This window comes from Amia ocellicauda, chromosome 10, assembly GCF_036373705.1.
Source record: "Amia ocellicauda isolate fAmiCal2 chromosome 10, fAmiCal2.hap1, whole genome shotgun sequence".
NCBI classification, from domain to species: Eukaryota; Metazoa; Chordata; class Actinopteri; order Amiiformes; family Amiidae; genus Amia; species Amia ocellicauda.
In genome coordinates this window covers 10,093,283-10,107,911 of record NC_089859.1, presented here as the reverse complement: position 1 = coordinate 10,107,911, position 14,629 = coordinate 10,093,283, and the positions used below count along the sequence as shown (strand labels likewise).

The window sequence follows — 14,629 nt, the reverse complement described above, 5'->3', positions numbered from 1 at the left end:
AAAATTAAGATGTTTGTGCTTGACTTCAAGTAATCACTTCCCAATCAAGTATTGCCAGGTAATTTACATTTAAAGACATATTATTTAGAGGATAGTATACAGTGTCTTCAAGGCCATGGGAATCTTAAAATGGAATACTAGACGCTGAAATAATCTCCTTTCTGAACTTGCCCTTTATTAACACAGAGTTCAGAGCATGATGGATATTAAATGTGATTTGTCTGTGATACTGAACAAGCTTGCATTCCTTAAAGAGGTCTAACAATAATAATAATAATAATAATAATAATAATAATAATAATAATAATAATAATAATAAATAGTTAAAAGCATTGCTAAGACTCGCTCTCTAGCTTAATTACAATTGCAAATCTCTGTTAATTAATAGATTAATACATTTTTGTGTGGCTGGGATTTAAAAGCTGACCAGGGAATAAGATATTTATAAATTGGCCAAAAACACACAACATTAAATGGGGAAATGGAGGAGTTTATTTTGCTACCACACTGAAATGGAAGTCTAAATTCACCGGATAGAAACTTTAACAAACAGATGGTAATCTAAGCCAAATGCACAGAAATGTTTCATTCACTCCACAGCACTGGATAAACATGGAATTGCAAACACTTGCCTGTGACAACAGCCAGGGAGTCTTCACACCCCAGGAGTAGGCCCTATACATGTGTGCTTCACAGACTTTTGTGAAGTCTCATTTTTATCCATCATGACAGAACCAACCTTAGGGATTCCACAGAAAATGGCAAAGGGCAAAGCTGTAAAAGGGCTTCTGCCATTTACATTCCTGTAATATAGAACATTTAGGCCTTTCATCACTTCTAACTGTTAACTAGTGAAAATGTCCCATAACAGCTTTTAGCAGCCTGTCAAGGTGAAGAGACATTTTTACATGGAGAGTAAAAGGAATGGCACCTTTTAAGGAAATGTAAACCAAAATGTGAAACAGAAAACCGCCACCACATTCATTACAATAGTTGCAGTTCCATAAAATAAATGAATGGTGCATCAAATAAACAACCTCCTAATAACGTGTCACTGTACTTCCTCACTGCCAGTACCATACGATGACAATAATAATAATAATAATAATAAAGATTGAATCAATACTTGAAATCCCATCAATAAGCATGTCTGTACTGTTTTTGTTTAAATTCAATAGATTCACACCAAAAAAAGCCTGCTGTGAAGGAAGACCTAAAATTAAACATGTTCAAAGCTGAATCTCTTAATGGGTAGTTTGACACCACTTGGACTCTACTTGCCATAGTAGGACATGTCATTATTAAGCCCTAGTTTCCCTCAATTTCCCACAGTCCATGTCCTAATTTATACTCCAGTATATAATCCAAAGCACACACTAAGAGCTTTGAAGGAAGGGGTCAACCCAGTAAAGCCGTCTGGATCAACACTGCCAGATGATAGTCTCCTGTCTGCTACTGTGCTGGTTATTTCCCAGGTTTGTGTCTCTGGTTGTTGCAGTTCATACTGAACTTAATTGGGCTACTGGGAACTGAAGCTGCTAGCAGCTGAGACAGAGAAGTCAGTAAGGAACATAATTAGTGCACAGACAGATCTAGACTGAAATACAAGATGAAGAAATGAAAGTTCTAATAGGACATATGGTTTACTAAGGTTTACTGTGACGTCTCTGTTTTTCTTAAGCCATCCATCTTGGTCAGCTGTATCAGGGCTTTCTGATGGCATTTTTTCCAATCCAGGTGTTGACCATTTTAACAGTATGCACGAGCATCCATTGCAAGACTTAGAGACCTGTACAAGAACAAGCCTGTCAAATCCTGTGGTGAATAAGTGACTTGCATTTGTAGAATATGATTCTAATTTAAGGCATTCTAAGCAGTGAGAAACCTAAACAACTTTCAAGAGATATCGCTCAAATGTATTGTCAACTCTGTTTGAGAAATCAGATGTATTCCTAAAGCAGCAGCCCCCTACCACAAAAATATATAGAGTTGAATACTGCAAGGAGGAACTCATCTCTACAGTGAAATATCAAAATACAGTCCAACATCAGTGCTCTTAAGCATCAAGCTCAAATCGATGACCGGGTCTTCCACGTGCCCTCTTTTCTGCTGATGTCTAATAAAGAAAGCCTGTCCCATTCAATATCAGTCGGACAAATGACAAAAGCCTCCCCTCTCTATCCCACTCCCCATGCCAACCACATGCTGTGAGCAATGGGCTTCTAAAGCCCTCGTCTCCCTTGAGGTCAATAATTGACAATGGGCTACCCTCACCAGAAGCACAGCATGCATCATTACAGCAATAGCCACAAGCAAAGGTGAGCCTAGATTTTCTTTTTCTGTGACATTGTGAAGGATGACTCCAAGGAACAGATCTTTACATACACCCAAATCCACTTCATTAAAAATTAAAAGGCCTAGACCTTTTTGTCTAGTACAGCTCTTTGTTCTATTCGCTCCCAGTCACTTTCTAAGTTCTTACCCTTATCTGAATGGTCTCTTAAATGCATACCAGGGCAGAGCTTCTGTTCTCGTTCCTGTGTGGTTACAGACAATGCTTCAATCTAGGCTGGAACACTCTCAGAGGCTAAAGTAATCCGGACGGTTGACCAGATTTCATTGAAAATAAATGGATTTAAGCCCAATTGACACCATAAAGGAGAATATTTCAAATTTCTACCAATGTTACTAGGCAGTCTGCTTCTGATTTAAGCCTGGCAATAGATTAGTGTACATCTGAGCTTTTTCACAAAACAACAACTACAGCATCAGCTTTCAGTTTTTTTTGTATTAACAAATAGATTCACTGTCACATGTAGTTTGAATCCTGTACACTGTAGTTTTAGTTACAGTTAGATCATTCTTGTTGCCACATCAGACTCACAATGGTGATGATTAATACACATGCATGTTGCTTTTATTAAAATCATCAATGAAAATAAATTGAAAGGAAACTGCGACTGGAATGTGGGTATTTTTATAATCAGATGACTACCACATCTAAAAACACTCTTTACAAAGTCATGTTAAGATATTGATCAATATTGCTTGCCACAATGCCTTTTACCCACTGCAAGACCACAGCTTATTCAAATTTGGCTTATTCCTTACTGGACCCTGAAATTGCAAAACAGGCTTCCATCCGATTGAAAATACCTCCTACTGGGCTGTGCCAAAAGCTGCCAATCCTCTAAGAAAAAGAGATGGAGTGAGTCTTTGGATGTTAGAGGAGAAGACAGGCAAGACCATTTTTGCATGCCTTCCCAAAGCAAACCATCTGCTTCCAAAAGGGTGACAGACTTTTTCCGCCTGCTACACCCCAAAGTGCGCCAGTGAAAAACAGCCACTGTTTGGGTTCGCCTAAGCATTCACATATGAGCGGCATTGAATGTGCTTCCCCTCTTTTGCCCACACCATTAAAACGATCAGTTACGGCACCTCCAAGACAGCAATTACCACAAAAGATTTTGCAATTCCCCCAGCATCTGCTCTGGCTTAATCTTTGAAGTTCTAAAAATGAGCCGGGATGAAGACATTTAAATTACTACAAGAACATGAACAGAGACAGGTCTCTAGATAGAAACGACTGCCATTTTCACACAAATAAATATGAAACAGGAGTGGACAAAGAAGCTCGACTTCAAATCTTTAGCAGTCCACAAATGGCAGAGTAATGACAGACACATGCAATCTCTCCCTAATAATAAAGGCAAACATATTCAAAATATATTAAAGGCTAATGCAAGAAGCATTCACAATGTCCAAAAATGAAAAATGCTGACTTTAAATATGAATTCACCTGAATACATTCATATATATATATATATATATATATATATATATATATATATAAAAAAAACAAAAAAGTTCCATTCTATGTACATTTTCTTTGGGCAGGATGATAGATACATTTTATTTTTAGACAATTCTCTAGTAATAAAATTCTAGTTATAGTACAATATACAAATATTTTATCACGATTTTCCTTCACTGATATGTCCTATTATCAGCATACGTGTTCTGATGCACTAAGGGTTACATTATATAACCCGGGATGGTTAAGATTTCCAGTTGCTTCTCTGGCAGCGTTTATCTTTGAATTAGAAAGCCTTCCTGAATTTCCACGTTTATGTTTAGTGCCCAGATAAATTCAGTCAGCTGTGACCAAAAAAGTAAAGCCATTTAAAGGCAGTACTTGAAGCTCACCACCCACACAGAATAGTGCATTGCTGGAAAGACATTCATTTCCATATATGCTTCTCAGATTTTACAAATGTTAGGACAGGAGTCTTACTGGAATGGTGCAGTGGCTGTATAACACAATCCTGATTTCAGAAAAATGATAAGAATGAGTACCTACAAGAATTCATTTCTTACTTTCCCTTTGACAGAAGTGGAAAAAATTAAGTATAGTAAACTAATAGAAACAAATATTCCCCATAACTGTTACAGGGGCTCAGTAGAAACAAAATGACAAAGGTTCTAGTGGTAACGTGTTATTTTTCCCAGAAGGATGCATCATTGGCATGGTATGGGTTTCATATCCAAAATTAAGAGGAAAATAAATAAATATATGTGAAATAAAACAATCAGTGAAGAGAAGGTCTTTTCTGATCTCGGCGATTCAAATTTGAAGTGACCCGAATGCCGATGAAAATTATTCAGAGCAGGAAGAATATAGGGCAGAGAGAACATGAGTAATTTGGCAATGTACGAAGGCATTCTGAATAAGCCTTCAGAATTCATTAGAACAGTTCGGCACCAATTAACACATTTTGGGTTTGCCAACCAAAATAATTAAAATCTTTATACCAAATGAAACCAATACAGGCAAAACCATATAAAATAACAAAATGTGTTTAAAGTGCATACTCAGTTCTCCAGTCGGACATCTGAGATTTTGCCCTGCATGTTGGACAGGAATATGTAAGGTTACTGCTAGTTACATAAATCTGAAACTGGATTGCTAAATGCTAGCTCTGAGAATCTCCTCCCTGGCCTGTCATGGCCTGAAACAGACAACTGTGCTGCAGTGGATGAAAAAATATTGCAGATGCCATTTTACTAACAAACTGCAAGCTTTGTTTAAGTAAGTAGCTAAATCATTAATAAAAAAGATTACTGCAAGTAATGTTAGTAAATGAATCCAGTGGACCTTGGTAATAATTCACAAGCTACTAAATCCCATAAATCCAGCCATAAAAAAAAGACAAATACAACTAGTATGCATTTAAAACCAAAGCATGACAAACATTACATCAGTCTAAAAGTAGTTTACAAAATAAAGAAGGCAGACAAGACAAGGAATGTGGGTGTTATTTTGAGACTAACTGTCTGATTTTCTGCACACACAGTATAGTGCATCAGTGCGGGAATAACGTCAGTGTCAGAATTCCTTTAGACCTACTGCTATGTTTGCCATGAGATTAAAATGGGCAATTTGAATTTATCACAGCTTACCGTCACAAATTATAATTAGTTAGTTTCAGATTAGAAGGAACCAGTCCTGATTGGTAACAACATTAAATGGAAAGGCCGAGGCTGAACAGTTAATTCAATATAGCGTGTTTTCATTTAATAAAATAATAACGAAGACATTCTCTTCACAATCACAAAAGCAATAAGAACTGGACTAAATGAAAACATGTCTTGACCGTTTTTCAAATCGGCCTCAAATCGGTTAAGTAGGTTTACATTATCCTTCTCCTGGTGCCAATCATGTTCCAACCCTTCGAGACTCCCAGCTACCGATACAACTTAAATTCAAACCATGCACATTATTTTTTGCTTCACTGTGTAACTCAACAAATTAGGTTTATGGTGTAGCCTGCAATTTGTTAGACTATTCATCAAGGAATTGTACGATGTAACTCTTTTACAGGTTTATGAGTTCATTATGTTTAATCTCATAAAGGTTGATTACATGAAAAGGTGGACGCCCATGTTTAAATTATAAAATGCCTAATTAGGTGGGCCTGTGGCCTATTTTGGTAATCTAATAAATCAAATTACATGACTGATCATAATCATGCAAAGGTGTTGTAGGAACATCATATTCTGAGGTGAATTAGTTCAAATACTAAGCTGTTATGTTAATTATTTTATCTTGTGGGCCATTATGTAGGAGGAAAGCATTAAACCATACCTTAAAATGTCTTGGATGCAATGGAGTGCTGTATAATAAATGCAAAACATAGAATGTAATAGATATGCAAGAAAGTAATTAAAAAATTGTACTTGTTAAATTAATATCAACTTAAGGAGATGTCCCATAAGACAGATAACCATCATGTTTTTTCAGCTATAATAACTAAAGCCAGAAATGGCTGATTTAGTATCTCCTGAATCGAGACAATGCATGGTTCTACTGCATGCCTACATGGGCATTTATATTAGCAATTCATATTCTAATACTAAGTCAAATACTATTTAAATTATGCACAAAATATCTATTTCATGTTGCTTACTAAAGTTATTTTCCCTTCCCAAAACTACTGAAGCAGCCTATGGTATGGTGCCAAGCTAAATTAACAGACCGACCCCATTGGAATATTAACACTGCAGATTGGATGGAATTGAGGAGGAAAAAGGCTTTTTGATCAGATCTTCAAATGTCTGGTTTACCTGAAATGCTTGTAGTTTTTATACAAATTAGGCCCACATATAACAGCATTATGTGCATGTTGGAACTGAGGAACTTCAAGGGTTCCTCAACAGACTGAGGCACATTGAAATAGGGAAGTGCATGATATTTTAATGCTGAAAGCAGATAAAACCCTTTATACATAAAAATAAAACAATGTTTAGTTCTTTCCTGGACTAAAATAGAGCTTTGCAAAACTATGCAATACTCAAACATTCACACAGAAGAAAATACAGCCTGCAGGAAATGAGTAGCACCACCTATCATAAAAACTGTCCTTGAAACCTGGAAAATAATACAAGTACGAGTCTGAATTATACTACTACAATACAGCTGATGATGATCTGCAGGCAATCAGGAGATAATAAAAATGTGTTTCTCTGTTCTGGGCATCAACTCTATTAGACCTGGAACTTGAAAGGTCCAGCTCCATTGCCTTTTTGAATACACTGCCTTTGTTTTTATTAATGGTGAACAGATGGCACTTTTATATCTCCCTTTTCCTGTGAGGAACGGTGATTTTAAAACACTGAGGGGTTTACTACTGGAAAGTCTGCAGTATCTTTCACTGTTTACATCAGAACCTGTGAATGGGCAGATTAGCCTATATCTTATTGTAAGTTTCTAGATGCCACAAATTCCCACCCTGAGACAGGTCACAGATTAGTTGTGAGAAACAGGGTTTATAAAGTGGTCTCAAAACTTCTACTAGGTCAAATTAACATCATGCTGAAACTCTGAATATGTCTGGAAAGGATACTGTTGTACCACTGCACAGACATTACCAGAAGGCAAGCTATTGTACTACTCCACAGAAGTATTAAATACACTATAGAGCACTATAACTGGACTGCAGGCAATTTCCTATTCAAATATAACTTTTTAATGATTTCAAACTATCCATGGATGTCAGCTAATCTCAAAACCTAGAAATAATCAGAAATATATCACAGCAAATCCCAGATACATTTGCTGCTTGTCATTCTCCTGCACCGATTAACACTATGATGAGAGAATAAAGCAATCATCTGGGGCCTACTTCTACTTCTTCCCGGAACAGCAAAATCAAGACACGTAACACCCTCAAACGGAGCAAACTGCTCATTGTACAAAACCAAAAGACAGAACCTATGGAAGACACATGCAGCTCATTTAAAAAATGTAAGGAGGCATCTCAACAACAGTAGCAAGCCTTTGCCCAGAAACTCTTCCAGTAGGCTAATCAAATAATAGCCTACACAAACACATCAGGTCCCAAATCAAGACCATGCATTGAGGAGCCATCTAACCCTGAAAAAGGGAATCAATTACATTTTAACTGTAAGCAATACCTGTAAGCCAACAAGTGCTTCACTGCTCTGTTATACCAAATAGCCTGTCACACTGAGATTATTAGGAGAAAAGACAACTTGGGAGGAGGAGATGCTAATATGTTTTCAGACTTGGAAGGAATTCAACAATAAATGTAGACTTGAATGGTACAGAACTATGAATAACTAACAGAGCAAATCCAAGGAGAACAATACTACAATATTCCAGCCAATTAACTGCTTTCCTGTAAATGAAATGGTGTTGAACAAAATATAGCACTGCGCCTACATTATGTAAAATTAAACGCCCAGTGATTTTTCACAGCGCACAACCATCTTAACGAGAAACTTATGAAGGCACACATTTCCATTAATTATTTTTATCCAACATAAATCCCTTGTTGGAATGCTCCTTCACGTTTACTACTGTACAATAAATCATACAATGGCCACCATTGCAGATAACGGTACAGAGTCATGCAGTCTCAAATCTAGGCTGTTTCCTTGTATTACAGCCCTAAGGAATTAAATACGCATTTTAAAAGTGTGATTAAAATTCAAGGACAGTCTCAGCCAGTGTTACTATGCAGGACTTTCAGGCCGATGTCACTCTGAGGACTGCAATCCAGCTTCCAGGGAAATCGATTTTCCGAGATCGGCAATTGTGCTCCTTTGTCACCTGATAACAAAAGGCCTAAACAAGGGGTGTCAAACTCAGTTCCTGGAGGGCAGTAGTGTTTGCCGGTCCACCAGTTACTCATTTGATTACTTACTTGGGCATGGAATAATTAATGAGAGGAAGAGACAGCAGCAAAGATAGGAATGCTACAATTACAGTACAACAGGCCGTTCACTTGGTCCAAATATCTTGTACTCTACAATCCAAGATGACACTGAGCTGAGGCCCGGGAAGTATTCTTGTGGTGGGCAGTTCAAAAGGTAGAAGGATTGCCTCAAGACTAATCTTTAAACCTCTGCTCTTTGCTGAGCAAGATGCATGTGACAGGAAACAATTTTCAGTCAGCCTTCAGTAGCTGCCCCCAAGACTGTAACCCTATAGGGCTACCTGTATTACTGAGCTTGAAAAAACGAACTATGATCAGCTTTCTCTCGCTCGTTTCGGTCACTCTCTGAGCTAGTTATACAATGATTAGTTATACTTTGTCATGCTGCATCTGGTTAAGCCTGCACGGTGACAGCCTAGTTTATAGTAAAAATAAATGGATTTGTGTCCTCCAGAAATTCTCTCATTATGATAATCAACAGGGTTGTAAAATTATATTTCATCCTTCACACAATATGCAGTAATTCTGAACGTTTGGGATTTTCTTATTATTTAAATGATGAATGCAAACCATCTGTCAGTGTTCATTAGTGGGGGGGTGGGACCTTATCAGGTGAGTACAATTCGCTGAATGTGACCAGTATGTTGAAAAGAGCTAGCTGGCTAACCATGTAGGAAAACACCATCTTGAATATTCAGACAAAAGCTATGCAAATAAAATAAATAAATAAAATTAATAGATATAGTAAAACTGTGGAATCACACCTGCAAAGGAAATTCACAAAGCAAGGCATTTTAACCCCCTTTTTTTTTTCATCTTCTAAAAAACACCTGTTAGATATGTATATTTTTCAATAAACAACTAAAGAGCTTGACATAACGACTTATCTTACTGTGAAACACTGGTGGCATTTATACGAATTGATAGTAAAATAAAAATAAGACAATAAGGTCAAGAATAAGGGATTTAGGGAGGATGCTTTAAGACAAGGGCTCTCAACTGTATGTTTGCACCTGGGTTTGAGAGAGACACCCACACGAACAGTGGTGAACGATCTACCAAAGATAGGTTGAGTGCAAAGGTACAGCCATTAAATGAAATGACATGGTGCTCAGAGGCAATGATACATTAGAAGGGCTGGTCTGAGCACCACACCTTTCAAATTAATGCATGATGACACTCTCTAACTGTTCCACCTGCCACCAGCAACTTAATAATCCAATACTATAGCAGGTTTCTTTCTTTTTCCTGAAGCATCTTGCATCTACCCAGTGCAATGGAAGCCCACCAATCAGGAGAAACTAACTGCACTGGTAATTTGCAATAGATGGATGGATCTGAATTTAGATTTAGTCCAGGCAATTGGAAGCTTTCTCCTGCGGCACATTATGAAAACCAAGTAACAATCATAATATGGGCTATATACCACAATTTAGAGATAATGCCTGATATTTATAATTAACTCTCCTTTGGAAGGGTATTTTCCCTAAGGTTGTGATGTTAATCTGTGATATTCACTTGGAGACCAACTGCCAAATTTTCCCTGTAAACAGGATCTAAGCCTCAGTACACTTTCTGAATTCCAATACTGATTCAAAATAGGGAAGTGTATAAAGGCTGCCATTACAACAAAGACTTGAAAACAGAAACTGGTTTAACCAATTATATCCCACAATTTATTACACTGCATTTTGTACAACCATAGACAAAAAACAAAAAAAAAAAAACTGCCAGTGGGTAAGAAAGGCCTATAGTGTTAACACCACAGCAATCTGATGTTTTCAAAAGATTACAGGGCACTGCAGATGTGTACGGGCTAAAATGCAGCCATAGGAATGGGAGAATACGTTCATTTTCTTTCACTTGAAAAGCACTAACATCCTGTGCTTTTGCAATACAGAGAAGCAAAAAGATTAATGCTCAACCATTGCTGCTTTGCGGACTATAACAGGGCCAGCATTTTATAAATAGGACAGACACTTCCTGCCATGATACACTCGCATGACTCTTCATGAGAAAAGAGAAAGAAAAAAAAATGAACACCATACTTATCATAGATGCATATATACTGTAGACCTAGCCAACTTTAACATAAGCTTTAGGTCTACACAGAGATTGACAGATTGACAGAAGTATAAAAAGACAGACACACAAAGAGATGCAGAGAGAGAGAGACAGATGGAAAGAAAAACATTAAGCAAAGAAGGTGGAGGACCATGAAAAATAAAAATAAAACATAAGAATATGTGAAAGCCAAGTGCTATACAGAGTGCTGGTGATTAAAATATGTGTTGTCTGTCTGGTACAAGTGAAATTAAGCCATAGCTGAAAAACAAAGAGCAAAACAAGACTTAGTCACAGATTAATTGGTTTGTTCAATATTCAATACAGTGACACTGTAACTGAAGTTGAGGACAGTTTCATCATAATTTGTCATATAAACCTTTCAACATGGTCAGTTGATCAGTTTAATATCTACTCATAAACACAGGAAACAAAAATAAAACACGTAGCCTAAACCAAATGGTTATGTTAAAAAAAATCTAAACTTTGACCAGTCCTCTTAAGGAAAACTTCAAATCTGAACTTGATAGTGGTTATATTTATGTAGAAGAAAGAAGCATCTACAATAAATAAAGGCAGCACTGACTAGGCCTACATGTAGTTATCCATTAATGCTTGGGTCCCAAGTCATTGTCTAAGAGACTGATATCTGTATTTTACAAATGTTTTTTTTAGATTAAATCTGATCAATAAGTGCCTTTTCCTCTATAACCAGACATTCCCGGCAAATGTAATTTCAGTGTAGAGTGCCTGGCGAATTATAATAAAATCCACCTCATTCAATGTGTGTGTCCAACTCAAGTAGGATGCACAAACTAAGTAATAAACTAATTTATTGCACCTATTTTAGAAATTACTCCATCAAAAAGTGTGTAAAACAATGAAACAGTCATATATTGCAAGGGTCCACGTCTAGTTCTTTGGGCCAGCAGACTGATTTATTTAATTCCAACTCTTCCTTAAGCTGCTTATTCACTAACTGCTGAATATTTATTTTAACCCTTTCTAGGTCTCAATCAGCTGTTTTAAAGTATCCTATAGGCACTACATTTGACATACCCTTGTCAATCGCATTGAGATATCTCTGACACTGTTGCTTTAAAATCCACCGTTAACTGACTTCTGTCTCACTGTCCATGTTGAGCTGATTCAGGATCTCATGCTAGCACTTCCCCATGTGGGCTAGTATACAATGAGTAGAACAGGGATATGTTTCACGGTTTGTTTTTGGTTAATTTTGTTTGAGATATAATCACATGCCCTTTAGTGAGACAAAAAAACCTAATCCTCAAGGAAACCCCAAAACAGAGATTGCTGGTTTCACAGGCCCCGAATAGCATTAATCTTAGACCGCCCTTCCAAATATTGGGTAGTCCAAAACTAATGTTAATCTGGGTTTCTGAAAGGAGACGTTAATGCTGTAATCAAGTGCACACTTTGTCACAGACTTTTTGTTAGATATAGTTGCATTTCATTAAAAGATAAGAAGAGTATGCTGCAAACAAATATGATTATTTTTAAAGAATAAACCCTAAGCATGGCCAGTTTACATACAGTGCAACTCTGAACACAAAGATACTCAAGGTGCATCTTGTCCATAATCCATGCCAAAAGGCATTTGTTATGATATGTCTACATCAACCAATATACATTGTGTGAGCAAGGTCATACATAGTGTTACACTATTCAATGTTGGCCACCCAAAAAGATTGTGAAGTAAATGCAATGATCAATTGTTGCAAAAAAAGGAAACAATATGAACCTACATTATTGCATGCTAAAGATTATTATAGGCATAGTTATCAGTTCATTAACATGCATGACAAAATAAAAAGACAATATGATACATTTAAAAAATAATACATTTCTAAATGACAGATTCCAGTGCAGCATCCTTCAGCAGCAGTAAGAAAGCAAAAGCACCATTACGTTGGACTGCGGGTGTATGGCATGCATTGGACGGACTGGGGCAGAAAATCATGTTGTTTCTGCTGCTGAACCAGTTTCGTATTTCATAGCATGTGGATACTACAAAGTTAATACATTAAACGTTTAACTGATCATATTCGGCAATTTGATATTATGGGACGATGCACCACGTGAATAAAACGATTTACAACAACCACCATCGCCAGGATCAAGCTGTCCGAGAACTACTCCTGCTATTGTTGTCCTGAACCAGCTAATTGACAGAGAAAAAAACACAACGACAAAAATGTCAACCGACAAAACCTTTGCAAATGACAGTACTGATTTTACATCATATATATTCACAAGAATGACAACAATCATATTTGATTTGGACACATTGCATCCTCGATTTCGATTTGGTCATGAGGAGAAAAATAGGGAACTGAATGAAGGCGTCTGTGCTTTTCTATCAATGCAAAAAACAGCATACAGAAAATGAAACAAACACTCACATCAACTAGCTAAACACATGACGCCTTGAGGGACTAGGCTACATCTTTTGTCTAATATTGTAAAACACATCCGAGAAAGATGCCATGAAAGCAGTGTTGCACATCGCTCAGCAGCGTAAAATGGGGGGGGGGGGGGGGGGGGTACCATGATCAGTCCATCCCCCCCAATCATTTATGAATTAATCGTTTTTCTCAATCTGAATGGAAAGTGTTATCCAGAGTGCATTCAATTTAACGCAGACTAATTTTACTATTAAATGCTAGAAGCCTAAATATTCATTCATAAATTCACTTTCACAAGGCAGACAAAACACAGATAAATTATGCAATATTTGCAAAATAAGCAATTGTTATATGTAATTATACGTGTATACACACACACACACACACACACACAATATGAAACAGGAGGAAAATCAAGTAAACCACTGTGCCAGAGCTACACTGTATTGTACTGTGTGGATACAATGTACAATGGATAGCTACATGCATGCATACAAATAACGGACCCCATATAATGAACTATACAGATATTGACAGGTAGGCTATAGATATAGACATTTATAGCCAAATAGTTTAAATTGCATCAGCTCCAGTCAGGGTGAAATAAAAAATGCTGATCAGAGCCCAGATCCAGGGCAGCTCCAGCAGTATCTGAGACCCACCTGCCTGTGTGGTATCGGTCAGGTCGTAGCTCAGTCCCGGGAAATCTCTCAGCTTTCTCCCGCTAAGATTTAACATCCCCGAGCACACCGCATCGTCCAGGGCCCGGTCCAAGCTCCTGGCCGTGTGCAGGTGGTGCTGATGGTGGAGTATCCCCGGGCCCCAGTGAGGTCCATTGGGGTAGTGGTGGCTTTGCAAAGCCGTTACCGCTCCTCCGCCTCCCTGACTCGCCGCCATTTTCAATAGAGAAGTGACACTGACAATAATAACAGAGAGGCCTCCCCGCCCATGCGCACGACAGGGAGCATGCAAAAGAGAGGGGACGGGTTGGTGATTGCAGAGCCCAGGAGGGGAGGCTCTGTGTAAAACCCCCGGTCACAGGTACAAGCCTTATCAAACTCTTGCCGTTATGCATTAAATGGATTTTAATGTTGAAAGTATGCATAGCTGCCACACTAAAACAAAAGTTGCACGATAATGAGATTACAAATACCACTGCTGTTGTTATAGTGCATATTAAAATCAGATGTGTGACCTGTGGTTGATCCTGTACTGTTTAATTTGATAATATTATTTCTTTTTCAGGTGAATGAACACCTATTAATGGTAGTAAGGAGATATTTAGTGCTCTGCATATCCAGAGTATCACCCTATATTTTAAAAATGTGTGTGTGTGTGTGTGTGTATGAAATACATATCTGTGTGATAGGTCTCATTGCATTTCAAGGCTCCATTTTACAT

General features: G+C 37.5%; 1 protein-coding gene across 3 annotated transcripts in view; it reads right to left on the bottom strand.

The window, feature by feature from the left end:
• Positions 1 to 14,133, bottom strand: part of lrch2 (leucine-rich repeats and calponin homology (CH) domain containing 2) — a 57,311-nt gene extending 43,178 nt beyond the window's left edge. For all 3 annotated transcript variants that reach the window (XM_066714945.1, XM_066714946.1, XM_066714947.1), the window contains exon 1: positions 13,891 to 14,133. In XM_066714945.1, the coding sequence (XP_066571042.1) occupies positions 13,891 to 14,125 (235 nt within the window). In that variant the 5' untranslated portion in view covers positions 14,126 to 14,133. The remainder of the gene's footprint in view (positions 1 to 13,890) is intronic.
• Between the last annotated feature and the right edge of the window lie 496 nt (positions 14,134 to 14,629).